Source organism: Pongo pygmaeus, chromosome 11 (genome assembly GCF_028885625.2).
Source record: "Pongo pygmaeus isolate AG05252 chromosome 11, NHGRI_mPonPyg2-v2.0_pri, whole genome shotgun sequence".
NCBI classification, from domain to species: domain Eukaryota; kingdom Metazoa; phylum Chordata; class Mammalia; order Primates; family Hominidae; genus Pongo; species Pongo pygmaeus.
This window is the reverse complement of record NC_072384.2, coordinates 25,289,982-25,315,924: the sequence shown is the minus strand read 5'-3', so window position 1 is coordinate 25,315,924 and position 25,943 is coordinate 25,289,982. Positions and strand designations below refer to the sequence as shown.

At 36.9% G+C, this 25,943-nt stretch overlaps 1 protein-coding gene across 5 annotated transcripts in view; it reads left to right on the top strand.

Moving 5' to 3' along the window:
* PTPN4 (protein tyrosine phosphatase non-receptor type 4) overlaps window positions 1-25,943 on the top strand; it is a 224,530-nt gene that overhangs the window by 93,143 nt on the left and 105,444 nt on the right. For 4 of the 5 annotated variants that reach the window (XM_054478748.2, XM_054478745.2, XM_063647371.1 and 1 more), the window contains exons 3-4: window positions 11,063-11,170; window positions 25,859-25,901. In XM_054478748.2, coding sequence (XP_054334723.1) covers window positions 11,063-11,170; window positions 25,859-25,901 — 151 coding nt within the window. Of the gene's footprint in view, window positions 1-11,062; window positions 11,171-25,858; window positions 25,902-25,943 lie in introns of those variants that run through there. The other variant, XM_054478750.2, reaches the window with a different exon arrangement.

Below are 25,943 nucleotides of genomic sequence, written 5' to 3'. Positions count from 1 at the left end.
AGAGGTGCCCATAAACCAGAATAGACCTCTGTCTGTAGAATTTCTCATCCATGATTTTTCTAAGATGATGTTATCATGTGCATGTCCTCCCCAGTCTACCCTTTCAGTTAAATCTCCATACAAGGGCATAGAAGTGATAGATCTCTTTGTCCAGCATATACAAGATAATGCAGTTTCCAGAAAAGACCCTAAGTTAGGGATGTCCCCAGATGATGCTGCTGTCTCGGTAGACTTTAAAAATAACAAGTTGGGAACTATTGCTACTATAGTACAAGTTCCCTTACAAGGCCTTGGGAGGGTTAAGTTTATCCAGGAGCCGCAAAGAAAATATAGCCCTGTTCCTTGAAGGGACGGTTCTAAGTTGTGGCTTGTGAGAGACACTGGCAGATTTTTCTCATATCTTAGAAGTTTCCCTTCTTTACATATAATAGGGGCATCCTTGGGATAAGGATATCCATATTTAGGATAGTCATTTACGATGCCGTTTGGAATTTGACATGCCAAGTGAGAAGGATCCACCTGACAAATGGAGTTTGGAAAAATTAGAGACGTAATATGCCCTGGCCAATATCTCAGATGATCCTGTGGCAAGGGCTGTCAGTCCAGATGTCTCCAGTTCCCCCACAGATTTGTAAGCTGCTACTATGAGCAAGCATCATACAAGGGTCTGAAATTCCATGGGGGAATGTTTGGAAAGGCTCCTGTGTTATTTTATTTATTTATTTTTTGAGACGGAGTCTCTCTTTGTCGCCCAGGCTGGAGTGCAGTGGCGCGATCTCAGCTTACTGCAAAGCTCCACCTCCCGGGTTCACACCATTCTCCTGCCTCAGCCTCCCAAGTAGCTAGGACTACAGGCTCCTGCCACCACACCCAGCTAATTTTTTGTATTTTTAGTGGAGACGGGGTTTTACTGTGTTAGCCAGGATGGTCTCGATCTCCTGACCTTGTGATCTGCCCACCTCGGCCTCCCAAAGTGCTGAGATTACAGGCGTGAGCCACCGCGCCCGGCCCGTGTTATTCTTTACATTATAGTCAACGTGGTGACTTAGAGCATATCACTCCCATCGGGACTTTCAACCAGAAGGAGAGGCTAGATTCTGAAAGCCCCCCATTAGGGCTTCTCATCCTTTTAGATCGCTCCTGTTGCGTTTTCCTCCCCACATCTTTGAACTATCAGCAGTTACAAGTGTGATGTTACAGTATCTGAGATCTCCCAAGTATGTTCCTTCCCTACTGCTTTTAAAGCAGAGGGAGCCATTTGCTATTACCCAATCAACTTTTACCAGCCTGAGGGTGTGAAATTTATCTTTGGGGAGAGTGTTCTTTGGCACTGGGGGAAGAGCGTTCTCCTGAGAGGAGTTAGTTACCCAGTTAAAAGTGCCCCCATACTATGTCCCATTTATGCCTTGTAAATCTTTAAGGGTTAAAGGTAAAGCTAACAAAGGGAATCCTAACTGGTGTGAGATGGTATCTCATTGTGGTTTTGATTTGCATTTCTCTGATGGCCAGTGATGGTGAGCATTTTTTCATGTGTTTTTTGGCTGCATAAATGTCTTCTTTTGAGAAGTGTCTGTTCATGTCCTTTGCCCACTTTTTGATGGGGTTGTTTGTTTTTTTCTTGTAAATTTGTTGGAGTTCATTGTAGATTCTGGATATTAGCCCTTTGTCAGATGAGTAGGTTGCAAAAATTTTCTCCCATTTTGTAGGTTGCCTGTTCACTCTGATGGTAGTTTCTTTTGCTGTGCAGGCGATAATTAAAAAGTCAGGAAACAACAGGTGCTGGAGAGGATGTGGAGAAATAGGAACACTTTTACACTGTTGGTGGGACTGTAAACTAGTTCAACCCTTGTGGAAGTCAGTGTGGCGATTCCTCAGGGATCTAGAACTACAAATTCCATTCGACCCAGCCATCCCATTACTGGGTATATACCCAAAGGACTATAAATCATGCTGCTATAAAGACACATGCACACGTATGTTTATTGCCGCATTATTCACAATAGCAAAGACTTGGAACCAACCCAAATGTCCAACAATGATAGACTGGATTAAGAAAATGTGGCACATATACACCATGGAATACTATGCAGCCATAAAAAATGATGAGTTCACGTCCTTTGTAGGGACATGGATGAAATTGGAAATCATCATTCTCAGTAAACTATCCCAAGAACAAAAAACCAAACACCGCATATTCTCACTCATAGGTGGGAATTGAACAATGAGAACACATGGACACAGGAAGGGGAACATCACACTCTGGGGACTGTTGTGGGGTGGGGGGAGGGGGGAGGGATAGCATTGGGAGATATACCTAACGCGAGATGACGAGTTGGTGGGTGCAGCGCACCTGCATGGTACATGTATACATATGTAACTTACCTGCACATTGCGCACATGTACCATAAAACCTAAAGTATAATAATAATAATAATAATAAAAGAAAAAATAAATAAATAAAGTATTAAAAAAAAAAAAAAAAGCTAACAAAGGGAATCCTACGATGGTGAGTTGTGGGTCATTGAAGGGTTCCTTAGTGTCATTAAACTGAGCAAACCACTTAGGACAGACCCAACAATTAGTCTTGTTGTCCAAATGGGCCATGGCTGATACTGCAGGAGCTAAAGGATGTGACGTATTACTAAGTCTGATAAGAAGTCCTAACAGACTTATTGGTAGTAAAACGCTCATGTTTACTTCCTGTTAGTAACTGTTATTCCTACTAGGAGGATAATAATTAAGCAAAATGCTACAGTAATTGAGATTCTCTGTCCAATATTGTACCCTGAGGGTGCTACAGTCTATAATCCTACTGCAAATAGTAGAGTGTAGCAATTCCTGCAGGTGTGGCATGGTAAATAACTTCCATCAAAAAGAAATTCTAATATTTGGCAATGAATCTTGAAAGGAGAGGTAGACACGGCAAAAAGTATTTGGTGAGGTAGGGGTGAGACTGAGTAAAATGAATAGTTCTTACTCAGTTACTTATCTTTTGTGACTTTCAGCTTAAGATCTCCTATTTCTTTTTTATTTATATTTTTTTAATTTTTTTTATTTTGAGACAGAGTCTTACTCTGTCACCCAGGCTGGAGTACAGTGGCGTGATCTTGGCTCACTGCAACCTCTGCCTCCTGGGTTCAAGCAATTCCCCTGCCTCAGTCTCCTGAGTAGCTGGGACTACAGGTGCATGCCACCATGCCCAGCTAATTTTGTTGTATTTTTTTAGTAGAGATGGGGTTTCACAATATTGGCCAGGCTGGTCTCGATACTCCTGACCTCGTTATCTGCCCACCTCAGCCTCCCAAAGTGCTGGGATTACAGGCGTGAGCCACCACGCCCGGCCAAGATCTCCTATTTCTTCACATTGATATTCAGGACATTCTTCTGGGCTGTCAGGGGTTGCTGCCTCAGTTCTTCAGATTTTGACTCAAGTCTGATGTATCCAGGAGTAACTTTTATTCCTGTAACTTTTATTGCCTAGGGGGTTAAAAGAAGAACAGTGTTAGGCCCTTCCCAGCTTGGGTTTAGGGAGGGAGGGAGAGAGAGAAGGGAGAGCCTTTACCAGTACCAAATCGCCTGGGTTAAATAGAGGTGGCCCTATTGCCTGGGGTTGGGCTTTTGCTAATTGTGCTAATTCCTGTTGGAAGTGAGCCAGAGAGGTTATATGCTTAACTAGCTCAGAGGTTTCTTGATCTAATAGAAAATCATTGGTAAGGCAAGGCCGTCTGTACAGCATCTCAAAAGGGCTAAGGCCTAATTTTGAAGGGGTGTTTCTTATTTGTATCAAGGCCATAGAAAGAAGAGTGACCCAAGGAAGGTGAGTTTCTGGGGATAATTTTCTGAGGTGTCTCTTGATAATATCGTTCGTTTTATCTACTTTTCCTGAGGATTGGGTCTCCAAGCACAGCGGAGATGATATTCTATGCCTAAGGCTTTTGAGACCCCTGTGTGACAGCTGCCTTAAATGAGAGCCCATTGTCACTTTGAAGGTACCTACATAGACCAAAACGGGGAGTTATTTCATTAACTAACACTTTTATTACCTCAGAGGCTTTTTCTGTATGGCATGGAAATGCTTCTACCCAGTTAGTGAAGTATCTACCCATACCAGCAGGTATTGAATGCCTTTTGTTTTTGGCATATGGGTGAAGTCTACCTGCCAGTCTTCCTCTGGATAGCTTCCTATTCTTTGGGTTTGAGGAGGAAGGAGTTGCCTGTTCAGGGGATTATTTTTAAGACAGACTTCACAAACATTAACAACTTGCTTGATTGTTTTTAGTAAGTTCTCTCGTGAAAACAATCTCTGGCACATTGATAAGTTTTATCCTTTCCCAAGTGAAAAGTTTGGTGAAAGATTTTAAGGACTTTCTTTTGGCTGGAGGCTGGCAAGTGGAGTTTGCCACCCTCTAAATGTAGCCATCCTGAGGGCTGAAAAGTATCCTCGAGAAGTGGCCCATTCTATTTCTGTAGGGGAGCACTGAGGTTTAATTTCTTTTATGGAGCCTTCCCAGATTAGAGGGGTTTGAAGTGTGTTGATGTCTTGAGGCTTCCTTGCCGCTGATGTAGCTGCCTAATCAGCTAATCTATTTCCTTGGCTACCTCATCTGTTCCCTTTTGATGTCCCCTACAATGCATCACTGCTATTTCTCATGGAAGGAAAACTGAGGTAATAGCCTGTTAATTTTCTGGTGATATTTTATAGGAGATCCATTGGTAATAAGAAAATGCCTTTCCTTTCAAATGACAGCATGAGCATGGAGAACCAGGAAAGCATACTTGGAGTCAGTGTAAATGTTAACTACCTTTCCTTTGTTTAATTCAGTTGCTCTTGTAAGAGCTGTTAGCTCAGCTAATTGAGTGCTTGTGCCTGGAGGGAAAGACGCACTTTCAATGATGTCATTTAGAGTGACTACTGGTATCCTGCCTGACTGATCCCTTTTTCTATAAAAGAGCTCCCATTTGTGAAGAGGGTCCAGTCCTGGTTCTCTAGGGGAGTTTCCCTGAGGTCTTCCCTGGCTGCATAGGTCTGTACTTGACTTGTTCACAGTTATGCTCAGGTTCTCTCGTTTCCTTGGGGAGGAAGGCAGCTGTGTTTAGGCGAGAACAGGTCTTTAATTGGATGTTGGAACCCTCCAATAGCAGGGCATCATATTTAAGGGGCTGGCTATCTGTTAGCCAAAGGCTCCCCCTAGAGTACTGTAGTCCCACCACGTTATATGGGGTGTAAACAGTTAAATCATTTCTCAGGGTTAATTTGGAGGCTTCTGGAACCAGCAGAGCCACTGAGGCAATGGCTTGGAGACATGCTGGCCATCCTTTAGCCATCAAATCAAGTTCATTGCTTAGGTAACCCACTGGCTGTTGAACTGGTCGTCAGGCCTGTGTTAAAACTCCTACAGCCATTCCCTTTCTTTCTGATACAGATTGAAGGCCTTCCCTACAGGAAGGCTGAGAGCTGATGCCTTAACTTAAGCAAGGCTTGTTTTAGCTGGTCAGAGGCCTTTAGAGCTTCAGATTCCCAGATTAAAAGATGAGTTTTAGCTCCCTGAGTTTCTTTTCTTTTTTCTTTCTTTCTTTCTTTTTTTTTTTTTTTTTTTTTTTTTGAGATGGAATCTCGCTCTGTCACCCTGGCTGGAGTTCAGTGGTGTGATCTTGGCTCACTGCAACCTCTGCCTCCCAGATTCAGGGAATTCTCTCTCAGCCTCCCAGGTAGCTGCTTTTCAAGCTGCTTTTCTATTAGAAAAGAAAAGTGCAGGGCACGGTGGCTCTTGCCTGTAATCCCAGCACTTTGGGAGGCCAAGGCGGGCGGATTGCCTGAGGTCAGGAGTTCCAGACCAGTCTGGCCAACATGGTAAAACCCCGTCTATACTAAAAATACAAAAAAAGTTAGCCAGGCGTGGTCGCGTGTGCCTGTAATCCCAGCTACTGGGGAGGCTGAGACGGGAATTGCTTGAACCAGTGAGGTCGAGGTTGCAGTGAGCCGAAATGACACCACTGCACTCCAGCCTGGGTGACAGAGTGAGACTCCGTCTCAAAAAAAATAAAAAAGAAATGTTTCAGGAGCTGCTTTTACTAAAAGAAAAAAAAAACCTTACCGAGGACTCGTTACCCTAACTGCCTAAAATAATTTCTTAATAACTCCTGTAATATTTCCTAGAGCATTATTTTAGGAAGATGATCTGTTGGTGATAATTTCCTTAAAATTTTCTGAGAATATTATCATTTACTCTTCATTCCTATTGAGTATTTTCTGTTGACATAGAATTCTGGATTGACAGGCTTGGGTTTTGTTTGTTTGTTTAGCACTTGAAGTTTTTTTGTACATTTCCTGATATGGTTTGGATGTTTGTCCCCTCCAAATCTCATGCTGAAATGTGATTCCCAGTGTTGGAGGTAGAGCCCAGTAGAAGTCAATTAGATCATGGGAGCAGATCCCTCATAAATGGCTTATGACAATGCCCTTGGTGATACGCAAGTTCTTGCTCAGTTAGTTAACCTGAGATCTGGTTGATTCTGGGACCTCCCACCCTGGCTCTTTTACTCCTGCTCTTGCCATGTGATGTGCCTGCTTCCACTTTGCCTTCTGCCATGATTGTAAGCTTCCTGAGGCCCTCAACAGAAGCTGAACAGATGTTTGTGCTGTGTATACAGGCTGCAGAACCATGAGCCAATTAAACTCCTTTTCTTTATAAATTACCCAGTGTCAGATATTTATTTACAGTGATGCAAGAACAGCCTAACACATTTCCTTTTGGCCTTCTTGGTTGCAGATGAGAAATTCATTGTAATTTGAATTGTCATTGCCTATTGGTAATTTCTCTCTTTTTTTTAGTTGCTTTCAAGATGTTTACTTTGTGTTTAGTTTTTAGTATTTTGATTATGATGTGTTATAAGGTAGATTTATTTTGATTCATTTTGTTTGGGGTTCACTTAGATTCTTGAATCTGCATTTTTGTTTTTGCCAAATTTGTAAAAATTGTATTTTACAAACAAAATACCCAAATGTTTTATTATTTTATCATCCTAGAAACTCTTTCTTATCTCTTAAATACTGGAGTGAAATGAATGTTACCTCATTTTTTCTTGTCCCACAGGTTGCTGACAGTCTGGTTGTTGTCATCTTTTTATTTTTTCAGTCTGTTTTTTCTGTTGTTCTTTTTCTTTTTCTTTTTTTTTTTTTTTTTGAGATGGAGTCTCGCTCTGTTGCCCAGGCTGGAGTGCAGTGGTGCCATCTCCGCCTCCCAGGTTCAAGCGATTCTCCTGCCTCAGCCTCCCAGGTAGCTGGGACTACAGGCGCATGCCACCACGCCCGGCTAATTTTTTGTATTTTTTTAGTAGAGACAAGGTTTCACCATATTAGCCAGGATGATCTTGATCTCCTGACCTCGTCATCTGTCCGCCTCAGCCTCCCAAAGTGCTGGGATTACAGGTGTGAGCCACCGCACCTGGCCCTTTTCTGTGTTGTTTTTATTGACTAATTTCTATTGCTTTTTCTTCAGGTTCATTGATTATTTTTTTTCTTTCTTTATTCTTCTGTGGAGCCCATCTAATCAGTTTTTATTTGTTACTGTATTTTTCAGTTATATAATTTGCATTTAGTTCTTTTATATCGTCTATTTCTTTGCTGAAATAATCTTTGTTTTTTTCTAATTTCTTTTTAACAGCATTCATAATGGTTGCTTCCATTGAAACATTTTTTCTGATGACTGCTTCCAAATCTTTGTCAGATAATTCCAACATCTGATTCATTTCAGTGTTGACATCTGTTGATTGTGTTTTCTTATTCTAGTTGAGATTTTCCTAGCTCTTGCTATAATAAATGATTTTAGGTAGTATCTCAGACATTTGAGACATTTTGTTATGAGACTTTGGATCGCATTTAATTGTCTTTGTAGTAGGGAGTCACCTTGGTAGCATACGGGTCTTGGCTTACTTTTTAAATTTTGGTCAGTTTTACATGTAGTTAGTTCATTGTTAAGTGTCCTATCCAGGATTACATTTCAAGATTTAACTATCCCTTTTTCCATCTACCTTTTCTCCCGAATCTTCTTCCTCCTGTCTGTTTGGGAGACACCACTTGCTACAGCTATGTGATGATAGCAGTGGAAGTCCAGGCTTCCTCTTCAGCTTCTCCTAATACCAACTCAATAGGGGAAGCCGAACACCTCCTGCTACCAATAAGCCTAAGTGAAAGTTCAGGATATGTTTTCTGCTTCTGCTGAACACCACCCTAGAGGAGATATTATGAAGTACTACTCGGTACAGTTTGGAAGTGGGTAGACGTTCAGGCTTTTCACTTGCTGCCTGCTCAAACCAGGTGGCAAATGAAACTAGGCTTCTTATTTGATTTCCGTGGACACTAGTAGAGAAGGGCTCAGTTTTTTTCCCATTGAGTTTGGCATTGTCAGGTTTCTGTCCTACCATGTACCCTTATCTGGTCCTTTTCCTAGAGAAAGCAGGCTTTTCTTGGGCTCTTTCATCAGCACCTATTGGCATTTCTGGGTAACAGAATTCTACAGTACCCAGTCTGTGATATATAGGAAGTGAAAAGAAAATGCAAGGTATAGAGTCCAGAAATAAATCCATACATTTAGTGGAAGAAAGAATAGTTTCTTCAACCAAAGGTACATTGGATTCACCTTAGTAGCTCTTTAAAAAGATTAATGCTTGGTCTCTTCCCCAGACAAATATAATCATAATGAGACACAGGTCAGGGAGGTAGACTGTATCAGTATATAAAACATTTGCAGGTGATTTAAATGGGGGCCAACATTGAGAAGCTCTGTTTGAAGCACATACTTCCCATCATTGATGAGTTTTTTTCAGATATCCATTTGACCCAATTCTGGCCAATAAGAGTCTTTGTACGGTAACTTTTACAAGGAAGCTTGTTCTTTTAAACGTTGTCACCTGTGGATATGAATCTTGGAATTGCTGTGAGCATCTTGCTAAAGGCTCACGAATATAGCCGCCACTTGGAATGCAGATGAGAAAGATGGAAAGAAACCTAGTCTTGATGTCCCTCATCTGCCAAATTAGCTTGCGCTGGAGTCTTTGTGCCTCTGTACTTTCCATTATATGAAAAAAAAATGTCCTTACTGTTTCAGCCATAAGTTTGAATTCTGACTGGTAACTGGAAGCTTCTAAACTGCTATAGCCAATGAGAAGAAAAACTAGTGGTAAAATATATTGCTGTTCTCTACCATATCCATTTTGTGTTGCTATAACAGAATACCTGAGACTGGGTAATTTGTTTTAAGAAGAGGTTTATTGGCTAGGCATGGTGGCTCACGTCTGTAATCCCAGCACTTTGGGAGGCTGAGGCAGGCAGATCACCTGAGGTCAGGAGTTCGAGACTAGCCTGACCAATATGATAAAACCCTGGCTCTACTAAAAATACAAAAATTAGCTGGGCATGGTGGCATGCACCTATAATCCTGGCTACTCAGGAGGCTGAAACAGGAGAATCGCTTGAACGTGGGAGGTGGAGGTTGCAGTGAGCCAAGATCAGATCGTGCCATTGCACTCTAGCCTGGGCAACAAGAGCAAAACTCTATCTCAAAAAAAAAAAAAAAAAAAATGTTTATTTTGGCTGGGAGGTCCGGGATCAGATGGCCACATCTGGTCTGTTCTGAGGGTTGCATGCTGTGTCATAACATGACAGAGAAGCAGAAGGGGAAGTGGGTGCATGTAAAAGGGGTAGAACTCCAGGGGCAGCCTCACTTTATACCAACCCATTTGTGGTAATTAATCTAGTACTGTGATAGTGAGAACTCACTCACTCCCTTGAGGATTAACCTTGTCCCTGGAAAGCGACATTAGTCCTTCTAAATGACCTAATCACCTCTTAAAAGTCCCGTCTCTCAAAATCACCATACCAGGGACCAAATTTTCAACACATGAATTCTAGGGGACAAACTCAAACCATTGCACATGTTTTTCTAATATATGTTGTATATAAATGTAACGAGAATAAACTTCTCTAGTGAATTTATTGATAGGTATAGAAGTTTCCTCCAGTATTAGATTTTGTTTGCTACTTATGTTAAGATGCCGGAGTAGTTGATATTGTTATTGCTTGTTTTGTCAAATTGCTTTCCCAACAGATATCTTTCTACCATGTTAGCAGCAATAAGTATTTCTTGTCTTTATTTTTTATCATTGGATTTTATTTTGGGGGTTGTTGTTTGCCCATGGCATGTCATTATAATTTCCCATTTTCTTTTTTTATTTTAACTGAACATGTTGATCATTTGTCTGTTTTTACTCATAAGTTATATTTTCCGTTTGGGGGGGATTATCTAATCATGCCTTTTGTACCACAGTTTAACAGCTTTGGAACTTAGGGAAGTTGTATTTACTCTTTAATGCCTACATGATAGAATTAGTATGAGGTTAAAATGAGATAGTTTTCTAAAGTTCTCTGAGTACTTTGGCAATGAAAATATTAGCAATCCTTTATCAATTTGCTATAAATAATTGTTACCATCTTCATTTCCCCTTTTATGACGTTATTTATTTAATACAAAATTATATTTTAAGTAATATTTAGCCAAATATGTCACTTTCCAGTCACAATTTAAATATAAGAATAAAAGCATAACAAAATGATATAGATATATGCATGAGTTAATGTGACAATAATATAAACTAACAAAAATATCGTGATAGCCTGAAAGTGAAAGTATTTTCAATCAAATGTTTCTTTATATTTTCATATTTATTATATGCTCTTTAAACCAGTTTGCCTAAGGTCAGGTTGTTTTCTAAAAGTGCTATGTCACATGTGAAGTCTTTTTTCTCAACCAAGTCATTGGTATGGAAACAGTTACCAAGTTAACCCATTTATGCCTGGTGCTCCATTATTGGCATGCTAAGCTTGTGGGAGTTATTTATATCCTACTGCTCAAGGTCATTGCCAAGGCCTGATTTTTCACACAAAAAACGTTTGCTACCTCTGGCATAAATGGGTTAATAGATGAGGACAAAAGTCAACCAGGTTAAAAAATGTGAAGATTGTAACCTATCAAAGTTGATTTCATTCCATTTTTTTTTTTTACAGAAACATGATCAGGGGCAAGTCTTGTTGGATATAGTCTTCAAGCATCTAGATTTGACTGAGCAGGACTATTTTGGTTTACAGTTGGCTGATGATTCCACAGATAACCCAGTAAGTTTAAGTTTTGTCTCTCATTTTTATTTAGTTTTTCCTCTCAGTTTAGTATAGAAAGTCCTTTCTGATTTACAATGTTCACTGATTTGATGAGTTTTTTTTTACTTGACTTAAATAGAGGTAATTCTTTTGCTTTTGTTCCTCTTTTCTTGACGTTTTAATCTTTCAGAAGTTATTAACTTTAAGGTTTTCATAATTATGTCAGGTAATGTCACTTTCATTAATTATGTGTCTCAGACAACTAAAAAGTAAATCCAATTTATGCCTGTTGACTGAAAGAGAGGAAATTGGGCATAAAGGTTAAAATACCTTCAGATGTATATAAATTAGTCTGCACTAAAGTAAAATTAGTTTTTTATTGTATTTATAGAGAGCTATTTCTAATAAAAATTCTGAATTTATTCAATGTCAAATTTCCAAATTTCATCAGAGACCCTCACAAATAAGATAGAGATTAAATTTCAGAGCTGTACAATTATTTGGCATTAAATTGCTTGCATTTTTACTTATTCTTCAGTAATTGCAATTGTGGTTCTTTTAATTAGATAGATCACATCATAGAAATAGAAGATAGCATGTGATGAATAATAGAAATGTTTACTTTGACAATTAAGTGTTATAAAATGCACTAAAGGATGTACCTTACTCTGAACTGAGATAAAGGGTATACAAGCAAATTCTGATTGAATTCTTTGTAAATTTATATGCTTATATAGTGAGGGACTTCTACAATAAAGTATATTCTTTTGATTAGTGTAAGAGGATCTCCATTTTGAAGGGAATATTTTGTATACTTTTAGAAAAATTAGGAGGCTGAAGAAATGGTTCTGGATTAATGTTTTAGAAATCTGTTTATAAGGCTATATTAATAGAAGGGCTATAGAAAATACAAATAATGTTTATAAGAAAAGTTGGTTTGTTTTTTTCTTCCTCTCTCTCATGGTTGGGATCTTCATTCTCTGAATGAATAGCTAGTGGGAATTATATATCAAACGTTAAATACTACCACTTATTTTTTTGACATCATTTACTGATTTTGTATTACAAACCAGCCATGGAAAAATATGAGGATGACACAAAGAAAAACAAACCAAGGGCTGGCTAGTCTCAGTGAAAATAAATGCTTTTATACTGAACTAAAATTAAAATAAACTTTCCTTATACTTTGATGCCTTCACTAGACCACTTGAGCTTCTTCAGGGGCCTAGAGTTATACTGTTGTTTCCTGATAAATAAACCCATGTGAAAATGGAAGTGAGTAGAAATGTCAGTAATGCAACCTTTCCCAGGTTGAACATAAAATAATCAAAAGGGCCAGAATTTAGTTTAAAGAGAGTTTATTCAAGTGCAAAGGTTGAGGACCTCAGCCCAGGATACACTTGCAAGTTGCCTTGGAGAGTGCTCTGGAGAACATAAGAAAGGTTCAAGTTTTTAAAGAATAAAGAGGATCACTCAGGAGAGCGAGTAAGTGCAAAAGTTGTTCTTCAGGAATTCTCATTGATTTACAGAAATAACATTGGTTAGCGATTGGCTATACATGGTTGAACTATAGGGTGTATAACATTTTATGGCTACTTGGCTTCAGTCTACAGCCCACATAGCAAGTAGCTTCAAGAGGTAACTATGTAGCTGAAGGGAGAGTGAGATGTGACTGCTGTTGCTTTTTAAATGCCTTTCTTGTCCTGATCATTTAAAGGTGCTCATATTCCTCAGATATAAGGTTTTTTTCCTTTCTTACCAGAAAGGCAAATTGTGAGCCAAGCAAATGCCTGAAAGGTGACTGTTATACCTCATTAAGTATACCTCATGAAGAGAAAAAGTAGATAATTCTTAGATCTTGCTGACCCTCATAAGTTAGGCCCTCAAGCTATAGGCTGGCATTAGATTGATGGGGTAAGTGACAAGATGACGAAAGAGGAAGAGACCAGTGACTCACCACTGTAGTCACTACCGTAAGTATGAAAACCATCCTTTTCAGGAAGTGCTCCAGAAGGATTAATATTGAGATCATGTATACCACAAGAGATAAAAATTCTATCACATAAATTTGTATGCAAAAAGACATATCATATACAAAAAGATGTAGAGCTAATTACACCAGAATGAATGTAGGGAAAAAGGTATTTGGCGCTAGATTGATCTTTTTGCTGTCTCCTACTTTTTCTTTGTCCTTCTATCCTGAGTATTCCTTCTCAAATAAGATACATTCCAAGTTCCAAGAGTCCAGTTGTTTATGATTCAAAGTAATTCTTCCAGAAAAGTTAGAATCATAGAATTTTAAAGGTCCAAAAGAGGCTTTAGAGATTATCTAGCCTCACACTCTAGTTTTTCATAAGACATTATCACAATCCAAAGCTACTTCCTGGCATTAGTGAAACTAGGACCTGGATCTCCTAACTCCCCATGCTAGTCTTGTCGACTGCACTGCAGTTTCATTATTTAAATATTTGGAAGAATTTCTGAGATGCCAAAATGTGTCCACAGAAGGATCTTTAGAGCACAGATCTTATAAGTAGTGTCCCATTTCTAGTTGTCAAGAGCACAAATCTTATAAGTAGCATTCCAATTCTCGTTGTCAATGTGAAATTAAGGCTTTGAGGATAATTAACGGACTGAAGGAAAAAGATGCTATGCTTCAAGAGGAAGAAGTAGGGGACTATCATTTATAAAACATCTACTGTGAATTTGTTAATCAACTAAATGTTTTGCTTATAATATTCCATTTTATTCTCACAATACTTTCCTCATTTATGATGAAAGTGTCATTAAAATCATTTTAAAGATGAAAAACTAATGCTTATAGAAGTCAACTAATTTGTTTAATGTCACGCAAATTAGTGAAGTAGCTGAGAAAGGACTTGAACTCAGATCTAACTTCAAAGCCTGTACTCTCTACCATATGATGTTGCTTCCCAAGTGATGATGATATGGATGCATAGGATTTGCATATTAGAGTAAATGAACATATTAAGGAGAGGAAGTAACCATATAATAAAATTACTATCAGTGATCAAAAGGAATTTGATAAGATTCTACAAGAATTAATTCTCACCTATCTTTAGCTCATAGTTTTTAAATCTTAAAACTTATGTATGTTACATATACATATGCACATGTATGTATATATTATGTGTTTTTATGCATATTTTTATGTATTAGTTTTAGAGAATTAGAACTGTTGCCTTAGACATTGAAATTAATGTAATTGAGTTTATAATTGATAAACTTAAAAGGCACCTAGCATTTTGTTTTTTTCTCATAAGTATTAAATAACAAATACAGAATAATAGCTGACTGTCTTTTCCTTTAGAATCTTCCTTGGTAATGAGTTCCAGTGCAACAAAGAAAATTACTTAAAGCTTTGACTTTTCACAATTTCTCCTGCTTTAATTTAAGACCTGTTTATCACAGTTTTAGCTTTTAGCATAATATCTTGTTGTAGTAGTAATAGTCAGTAAATGTATGTTGAATGAATGAGGAAAATAATATTGTGGTTATAATTCATTACTCATTATTTCTTTAATTTTATGAGTAGTTAAAGGTGGCTTTTTCTTAGTGGTCTTTATCAGTATGCTATTTAACAGAGCCTTGAGATTATATTATTCCTGTGCATTTACTGTTTCTTTCCCTATTAAATTGAATTATACTGCTCTTAAGTAGGATAGAGGGTAGATTATTAATTATTGTTGGCCTGATCTTTCTGCAGGTTTATTCTTCTGGTAGTTTTTGTTGGATTATGATATTTGACTGGTTTACTCATCTTTGCATAGCTCCTAACCCTGTGGTTTTCAAACTGGAGCTTGCATGAGAAACAACTGGAAGGCTTCTTAAAATACAGATTTCTGGGACCTATGCCTAGAGATTTCTGAATCAGAAGGTCTACTTTGGAACTCAAGAAATTGCCTTTCAAATAAGTTTCCTTGTATCACTAATGCTGTTAGTCCAAGGAACTATATTATGAAAATCACTGCTCTAACCCAGTACGCTGTTAATTAACACTACTAAATTATGACATATTTTACTTGGGATAAGTTTATTTACCCTTTGAAGATTTTTTTAATATAACTCAATTCTTACATTATTTATTTCATTAGGTTTGAGTAAATATGGGAAAAGTCACATAGAGGCTGACCGTTATTTCAACAAGCCATGTTTGAATACGTGGTTGCTAAAATGCTTAAATTTATTTTATATATTTCACTATTTCTCTCTTATCTGTTCATATGTTTCCACTGTAATATCTTAATTCAAGCTCTTATTTGCCTGTTGTGTAAACCTCTTTGATAGCCTGCTAAATGCAATTTTTTGCTCTTGTCTCGTTTAACTCTGTTGTATTTTGAGAGGGAATGGCAAAGAGACCTGGGGTGCACAGAAGTGTTTAAGAAAGAAGCAGGAGCATATGCAGAGATCAAGAGTGAAGAAACAGGAATGCTGAATTTGAAGAACTGGAAAAAAGTTTTAGTATTAAACTTTTATTTAATAAAAGGAGAAGGGGTAAAAGATGAGGTTTGAGCAGTACATGATATCATGAAATGCCTTTTAATCCATGATAAAATCAAACTTACCTATGAATTTATTTATATGACTACACACAAGACTTGAATTTTCACATATCCCTGTGGTTATAGTGTAGCCAGCAACTAATAGACAGTTGGGAGATTGTTGGAATAAAGAAATTGCTAAGAAAGTAGTGGTTGGCTGTGCGGAATGAAGAAAAGAAGATGAGTGCTAAAGATAATTCAGTTAGGAGATAAAGACAACAGGAGTGGTTGATTTGATTCAGATACAGTGAGTTCATGAGGAAAAGGGATAAATCAAGGTTACTACTTCAAATTCTGCTTTTGGCAACTTGGTAAATAGAAAAAACATGCAAATAGTATTGTTGGTTTTCTTTTTCATTTCAAAATGTTTATTTCTAGCATATAGAAATACAGTTAAGTTTGTTTATTGATTTTGTATTCTCTACCCTTCCTGAACTCACTTAATTCTAGTAGCTTTTTGTAAATTCTATAGAATTTTGTACATAGATTATCATGTAGATATATGGTAAATTACATTGATTTTTCAATTTTTAAACCAACTTTGTGTTTCTGGGATAAACCCCAAGATAACTAACTGATTGTGTATTAACCTTGTATCTTGAGACCTTGCTAATACACATTACTATTAGTAGTTGTTTTCATTGATTCCTTAGGATTTTCTGTGTAAATAATCATGTCTTTTGTAAATAGGGACAGTTTTACTTCCTCCTTACAAGTCTTTATCCTTTTTGTTTTTCTCTTTTTTTTAATTCATTATTGCACTGGCCGAGGCCAGCAGGGCAAAGATGAATAGAAGTGATAGGCGCAGACTATCTTGTCTTGTTCCCGATCTTAGAGGAAAATACTGAAGATACTGTTTCCCATCAAGTATACTTTTGAGTTTTTTCCCTAAATCAATGTAACTGAGGCATAAATTACAGAGAATAAAATTCAGCAGCCATTCATAATGAAAACCCAACAAAACTTGGAAAAGAAAGGAACCTTTTTACTGTGACAAAGGACATTTAATAAATATTTAAAGATGCATCCAGGAAATGCAAAGTAAAACCACAATGAAGTAGTACTTCCTCTAGAAGTAGTATACCCACTAGTAGTATATCCAGTGAAGTAGTATATCCACTAGAATAATTAAAATGAAAAATTATTTCAATACCAAATGTTGACGAGGATGTGAAACAACTGATAAAATTGCTTGTGGTAATTTAAAATGATACAACCACTTTTTGAAAAACGAAATTTTCTTGTAAAATTAAACACAGATTTAATATATACTGCTGGGAACAGGACCCCCCCAAAATCTGGCCATAAACTGGCCCCAAAACTGGCCATAAACAAAACCTCTGCAGCACTGTGACATGTTCATGATGGCCATAACGCCGACTCTGGAAGGTTGTGGGTTTACCGGAATGAGGGCAAGGAACACCTGGCCCGCCCAGGGCGGAAAACCGCTTAAAGGCATTCTTAAGCCACAAACAAGAGCATGAGCGATCTGTGCCTTAAGGACATGCTCCTGCTGCAGTTAACTAGCCCAACCTATTCCTTTAATTCGGCCCATCCCTTCGTTTCCCATAAGAGATACTTTTAGTTAATTTAATATCTATAGAAACAATGCTAATGACTGGCTTGCTGTTAATAAATACATGGGTAAATCTGTGTTCGAGGCTCTCAGCTCTGAAAGCTGTGAGACCCCTGATTTCCCACTTCACACCTCTATATTTCTGTGTGTGTGTCTTTAATTCCTCTAGCGCCGCTGGGTTAGGGTCTCCCCGACTGAGCTGGTCTTGGCATATACCACTGAGAAATCCCACTTTTAGCTATTTATCCAAGAGAAATGAAAACATGTCACATAAAGCCTTGTATACAAATGTTCACAGTAGTTTTATTCATAATAGCCCAAATGTGAATTAACTTTAATGTTCGTCAATAAACAAAGGGATGAAAAGTAACTGCTGTATATCTATAGAGTAGAACACTATATGGTTCCATTTATATTAACTTACAGAACAAGCTAAACTGACACATAGTGACCAAAAGCAGATCAGTGGTTGCCTAGGATTTGGCGGACTGATTGCAAAGAAGCACAGGAAACACTTTAGGGTGATAGAAATATCTTGATTTTGGATGGTGGTGGTTACCTGGCTGTATACATTTGTCACAATTTAAACTGCATATTGCAAACGGGTGCAGTTAACCTGGCTGGACCCACAGTCTGTATTCTGTGTCCAATTTGGGAGCAGTATCTCTACTTAATTTCTTAAAGGTTCAAACTCCTTCTCTTTCTTGGGACTCTGGAGTCTAACTATACATGTATAGTTCAGCTGTCAGCCAGAGTTTGGAGCTAATCCTCTTTCTGAGTTCTCCTTTTCAGAATCTCCTCCTCAATTTTCTGTCCCCCACCCCCCCCCCCCGCCATTCCTAAACTCTGTCCTCTGACACCTCAAGTTAGTAAGGATGTCCTCTGCCTGTGTAGGATTTGAACTTGCCCTTAGGCAGAGATTGCTGATATATATCTCAGCCCTTGCAGTTTTTCTGTTTTTCAAGAGTAGACTTTCCTCCTCTTTCTGCCTACTTTTGGTTGCTTTCCAGTGTCAAATAGTACACTCATGAACACACAGAGAATAAAAATGAATGCCATCAGCAGACAAGAAATTTTCAAGATTTTTTAAAAGATTAAATGTTGACATTCGGTGTTGACAGGATTGGTGGAAGAGTCAAACCAGAGGAAAACTTACCAAAAAGGTGTTGAAGAGGAGAGATTTCTGGGTAATGTAGTACGAGTATCAAAGTGATTAACTGAGAAACTGTTTGAGGCCACTTGGCCTCCTCTTTTCCCCTTTTCTAATTGAACAGAGGGCGGCAGATACAGTTCCCTGTGGAATAAAGCTGTGTGTTAGGGTATGGTTGTTGGGGGAAGAACTCATTTTTCTTTAGCAATATGATTATCCACCTTGAAAGCTCAAATGAATCATTTGGAAAACTATTATAACTGGTAAGACTTAGAGCTCAACAAACAAATATCAGTACCTTTTTATATACCATTTAGGAGACATACTCCAAAAAATAGCAAATCACATTTTTTTAAAAACCCAGATTCATTAAACATCTAGGAATGAACTTAAGCAGGAGTGTCAAGAGCCATATGAAGAAAATATAGAACTTTGCAGGAAGATATAATAGAAATTATGAATAAATGGAGACATACCATGCTCATAATGAGGAATGCTCAGTGTTGTAAAAGATCTCAGCACTATTTCAGTTTCATTGGTAAAACCAGTGGTATTGCTGGTTAGTATCTGAATGGAATTTTTGGGGAGAAGATTTGACAATAGGATCCTCAACTTCCTCTGGAAGAGAATCTGGATAAACTTAGCCAGATATATAAAATATAATCAACTTGTCCTAACAGGTATAAAAATGTAATATGATGACATAGTACTTAAAATAGTGTGTTCTTAGTATGGATATAAGTCAGTGGGGTAGAAGAAACAGCCCAAGTATCAATTTTTGTCTATATGAGAACATAATTTATTATAATGATGATATTCAAGATAGGTATTGGAACAATTGGTTAAAGATGGGAAAATATGTATTTAGATTCCTAACAGATACCATATATAAAAATAAATTCCATTGTAAATTTAAATGTAAAACAATAGTATAAAAATGTTGGGTAAGAGTTGGAAACATTTTTAATAATATTTGTTATGATCATCCTAGGCAACAACAGTTCATGCATTTGTAAAGGAAATGTTGATAGATTTCACTGCATAACATATAGAGTATACACTGAGGACAAAATACCAACTGGAGGGAAATACTTGCAACGTATGTAACATAATATTAAAATCTAGAAGAGCTTCTACAAATAGTAAATAAAAGTCAGATAACCCAATAGAAAAATGGGAAGATAGCATGAACAGAAGAAGAGTAACTATTAATAATAAATGTGACAAGATATTCAGCTTCACTGGTTAATCAGAGAGATGCCAATTACAATGATAACACTCTTTGCATACTAGATTAGCAAAAATACAGATTCACACTACCTGCTTCCGGCAAAGGCTCAGGGGAAATGTGCATTCTCAAGACAGTTGGTGAGAGTGTAAAGTGAAAAAGTCTTTTTGGAAGGCAGATGGCAGCATATATCAAAATTAAAAAATTATTGTATGGAAGAATTTCTCTTGCAACACTATTTTTAATAGGAAATAGTAATGGAAAAACCTGAAACCCTCATAAGAGAATAGTTGAATAAAGTATGTGACATCTGCTGGGCATGGTGATGCCTGCCTGTAGTCCCAGCTACTGGGGAGGCTGAGGCAGGAGAACCACTTGAGCTCAGGAGTTCTGGACTATAGTGCACTATGCTGATTGGGTGTTGGCACTAAGTTCAGCATCTATCATTATTAAATGCTTGTATGCAGGTGTACCACAGCATTATAAGGTATACTGACTGATATGTGAACAGAGGCTACCTCTTTGGATGGAAGAGTAGAATTGGAAGAGCCATAATAAAGGACTTTTTTTTTTTTTCTCTGTGTGTGTGTGAGAAAGAGAGAGAGAAAAAAACTTGAATGTTTTATATTGATACTGTTACTTTAGTAATAATTTTATTATAGAAAACAAAAGGATAAACGATCATTCATCTAAACTTGGCTATGCTTCCAAGTCCCTTGGGAAACATAAAAAAAATTGCTGACACCCTATGCCTAGAGATTCATGGTTAGTTGGTCTATTCACTTAAATATCTGAAGAAAGTCCCTTTGTGAGTCTGATACTCATTGACTCATTCATAGTCACCCATTTGGTTAAGTCACCTGATTTTATAATAAAATGATGAAAGACTTGAGAGGTGAAAGGGGAGCTGTAGTGGGAAAATATTCAGACGAGGATTTATTGAACCCCACTAGTTCTCCAGCATTGTTTTAATTTTATTAAATTAAATTTTGTTTTAATTTTATGTAGCCATTGTTTTTGTTATTTATTTTATTTAGCATAGTGAAAGGTAAAGTTGGGATCAAATCCAAGTTTTCCACACCTTTTATTTCTACTGTTTTACTAAGCCCTGGGTTTTTTACTGGATCTAGTGACTCTCCAGAATTACTTTATTTGGGAGATGCTCTTCCTCCCAAGTTTCTAACTTAATTTCTAGTAAGAAATAGGATTGATTTATAAGAGAAACAAAAGGTTAATATCACAATGTATACAGCTGCCATTAAGATGAGTAATGGCAGATATTACAGCTAAAGATTTCTAAAAATGGATAGAAAATGGAATATTTTAGAGATGAAATATGCAGTACTTGATCTTTGCTATCTTGGGCATAAATACATTCTCTTCCTGAAATATCTTACCTTTACTTTAACTCACATCCTTCACTCCCATCACATCCTTTACCCTACCCCTCTTACCTTCACATTTTTTAAGACTCAAAGTCACCCTCTCAAGCCTTTCCTGACTACCACTACTCCCCAGGTACAATTTACCTCTTTCTTTTTTATCTGTAGCAGTGATGATACTTTCTTGAGGTGATATGCTTCATGACTTACCAGTTTTTGAGGATAGGAACCATGTTTTGATCTTATATCACCCTAGTACCTGGCACAGTGCCTTATAGAAAATAGGCTTCAAATAATGAACGAGTTAAGGGAAAAAAATATACATCTAAAACTTGATACTATGGAAAAGAATATAAGCTAGAATTTAATCTCCAAAGTGATACTGAAACAGACGAAGGAAATAAATATATGGCTGTAATTTGTCCAAATTATATTTTCTTTAAGACCAAGGCTGTTTACAATAGGAACCCTGAACAGTTTGGAGTTAAATTACTTGATGGATTGATTGAAACAAGGTCTTGCTCTGTCACCCAGACTGGAGTGCAGTGTGCAGTGGTGCGATCATGGCTTACGGCAGCCTCAACCTCTCAGACTGAACCTCAACCTCCTAGCCTTCCGAGTAACCAGGACTATAGGCATGCACTACCACACCTGGCTAATTTTTTCTGTTTTTTTGTTTTGTTTTGTTTTGTTTTTGTAGAGACATGGTCTTGCCATGTATCTTTCCCCTAATTTGCAGAAAGATACAGATGTACAAATAGAAGAAGCTCACTGAACTCCAAGTACAATGAAAATGGTCGAAAGAGTTTTGAAAGCAGCAAGAGAAAGAGAAAAGTGACTTGTCACATAGAAGTGCGCCTCAAAATAATCAGTGGATTTCTTAGTAGAAACCCTGCAGATCTCAAATGTAGAAATTTTATTACTACGTTTTGGCAGATACAAAAATTAACTTTGTCATATGAAGCAGTATATAGAGTAAACAAGAGATTCTTCCCAGGGAAAAGAATGGGAAATTGGCTTTGAAAAGATTAGAAACCATGAGCCATCAGGTAACCGATTAGCAATGTCTAATCGCTTTGAAAGGTTTGAAAAGATTAGAAACAGAGCTCCATCCCTAAGTAGACACTCCTTCGTGAATGGAGTTGATGATGTAGTACCATCTCTTATTAGCTATCACTATGAACTAGATAGTTATAGTTTCTAATAAAATATTATGACATTTAAAATTCATATATATTGCATTGCAGACAGTTCAGCTTTTCTCAGATGTAGCACAGTAATCCAGTTAGTACAGCAGTTCTTGGCACAGAAAATGCAGTCTGTAACTAAATATAGGTAGTGATATAACTCCAATGCCCATTTATATAAGAACAAAATTAAGGGTTTATAATATGTGACTTCAAGATGTATTAAAACAGTTACTTTAAGCAGTTCCACTCCCAGATATATATTGAAGAGACTTGAAAATGTATGTCCACACAAAAATTTATACACAGATGTTCATAGCAACATTATTCATAATAACTAAAATATGGTAACAATCCAAATGTCCATCAAGTGATGACTAGATAAACCAAATGTGGTATAGCTATACAATGAAATATTCAGCAATAAAAAGGAATGGCATACCACAGCACACTTATTGGGATGGCTATAATTTTTTAAAGGTAGTGTTGATGAGGAAGTGAAGAAATGGAAATCTTTATACATTGATATTGGAGCTGTAAAAAGGTACAGCCATTGTGGAAACAAGTTTGGCAGTTTCTCAAAAAGTTAAATATACAATTATCCTGTGACCCAACAATACTACTGCTAGGCATATACCCAAGAGAATTGAAAACATATGTTCACACAAAAATGTGTACACAAATGTTCATAGCAGTATTATTCATAATAGTCAAAAAGTAGACACAACCCAGTATCAGCCATAATAAGGAATGAATTATTGTTACGTGCTACAGTATTGATGAACCAAGAAAACCTTGTCTGTGAAAGCACACAAACACAAAAGGCAACCTGTTGTATGATTCCATTCTTATGAAATGTTCAAAACAGGTAAATTCGTAGAGACAGAATGTAGGTTAGTGACTGTTAGGGGCAACAGGGAAGGGTACATTGAGACTGACTGCTAGTAGGTACAAGATTTCCTTTGAGGGTGATGGAAATATTCTGGAATTAGATAGTGATGATGGTTGCACACCATAGGGAATATACTAAAGTATAATGACACATACATGTTAAAATGGTAAATTTTGTGGTGTGTGAAATGTATCTCACTAAAAATAATAAAAATAATGCTGAGTCTTGGCATATTCATTTTATAATTTGATAAATTTTGCCAAGTTATCCTCCATTGAGATGATACAATTTATACTTTCAGAAGCTATGTATGAGAGTGCCTGTTCTTCTCACATGTATGTCATCAAACGTTTTAGTCTTTGCCCAATATTACTGTTGAAAAATAATAACCCAATGTAGATTACTTTTGTATTTCTCTAATTATGATCAATATTGACTATCTTGTCATATACTTAAATGCCATTTGTATTTCCTGATTGTGAACCTCCATTCTTATTCATTGCCTGTTTTTCTATTAGTATCAGTTTTTTCTTATTGATGTGTAGAACTTCTTTATATATTATGTTTTTTCCTAGTTTGTTTCGCAACTTGATGGATTTTTAAAATGAATGCTATTTTTACCATTCAGTAGTGCTTGTTATAGCACTGTTCCATCTTCCTGGTTTAAACCAAGAACCTTAACCTTATCTCACTGATATCATTGATGAGAGCAATTAAATTTCTCAGTGCTTATCTTTGTACTTCTAAGCTATGTCAGCTTGACACATCTGTGTATGTAAATGTGTTTGTATTTCTTTTACCAGAATATTTTGAAGGAGAACTGAATGAGGAAGACAGGCTTTCAATAGATTAATTGATATGAAATTTTGATTGTAGACAGTCATTAAAGTGGATATAATTTATGACTTTTCCTGGAAGATATGAAGAACAAAAATCACTAGATTAATAGATAGATGGATGGGAAGGTGGATGAATGGGTAGATAGATTGAGGAAAGAAGTATATTAAACAGGGCTGAAAACCCTACCCCCAGCTATTGAGTTATTCAACAGGTTTAGTCCTTCAGTAAATTATTTATTTATTTATTTACTTATGTACTTTGCTTACTTTCTTATTTTGAGACAGGGGATTACAGGTGTGTGCCACTGCTTTTGACACTATTTTTAATTCATATTATGTCAAGCGCTGTGCTAGGTGCTGACTCTACAGTATTGACTGAAACAGCTTTTATCCCTGGTTTCATTATAATCTAATGAAGGAGTCAGACAAAAAAAAAAAAAGGTGAAACAAACTTAATTGAGGTAATGTAATGAAGGGATATAATGTTCCTTACTTGTTAAATGGGAGCTGTATGACATACTTTTGGTAGGGTGGTCAGTTGAAGGCCTTTCTGAGGTGGCAGGCTTTAAGCTGAGACTTACGGATAATGAAGAGTACTGTAGGAAATCTAGAGGGCATTCTGTGAAAGGGAAGCTTGAAATTGAGGGCCTTAGGATGGCATCTTTCAGAAACAGAAAGGAGGCCATTATGGCTGGAATTTAGTAAGCTGAGGTGGAAGAGGTAAGAAGAGACCATACAAGCTGTAGTGTAAGGACTTTGGATCTGGTACTGAGAAATTATCAAGAAGTGTTAATCAAATGAGTGACATATTCAAATTTATGTTTTAGGACTATTCTTGCTTCTTTATGGAGCATGAAGAGGGACATGGTGATGAGAAAATCAACTGGGAGAGCAATTAAGAGGCGATAGGCAGAGCTTAGACTAGAGAGATAAGGATGATAAATTGATAAATTCTAGATACAGTTTGAAGATAGACTCAGTTGGATTTGATGTGTTGGATGTTATGGACAGTGGAGAGGAAATCATTATTAATTACTCCCAGCCATTTATTTATTATTAAAAATCTATGTGTTCTGCCTGGATTTAATTATGGGTGGTAGAAGTTAGGTTTATAAATAATGATACATAAACTTACTTGGAAAATACTACCACATCTAGTACCTCATTTTGGGTTCTTTGATTTTTTTTTAATTGAAACATGTTAGCAGTTGAAATTTTTCTGAATTCAGTCCTAATTATCCAGAAATAGAGCTAAACTGGCCTTCAGAAGTATTGAAACTGCTTAAAATTTCTCACACATAAAAATCAGTCATTCTCAAAACTAAACATTATATCTTAAAAAATTGGTGGGTTTTTTTCAGATGGGAGATATTTTATTTTTAAAGGGATGAGGTAAATGTTATAAAATTTCTCCTCAGTGGATTTTCAAGTTCTGTAGTAGAATTTTGCCTGAATGAGTATAAAGCCCAAGAGCCTGTGTGTGTGTGTGTGTGTGTGTGTGTGTGTGTGTGTGTGTGTGTGTGAGAAGGGTGAAGAGAATTTTGAAAACTTGCCAGACTATTAAGAAATAGATTAATGTGAATCACTTCACATTCACTTCAGGTTGTTGCAATTATTAACTATCTTTACTTTTGAAATAGAGGTTGTTGCACATTGTACAGTTTGATGGAAAAGTCAAATCAAAATCTTAACACATTCACTAATTTCTAGCATAATTTTATTACATTTGGTATGAAAAATATTGTCTGTAATGTAATGATTTTTTTCCTACCTAGGCCTTTTCTGAAATGCAGCTTTTAGCATTAATCTCCACATGGAACAGATTTGCAAGAATCAATATAGTAGTTCCTCAAGGAAAAAAGAAATCAGTTTTATTTATTTATTTTTCAGAGGTGGCTGGATCCAAACAAACCAATAAGGAAGCAGCTAAAGAGTGAGCATACATATTTACTTAGCGTTTTGCAAGTTTACTTTA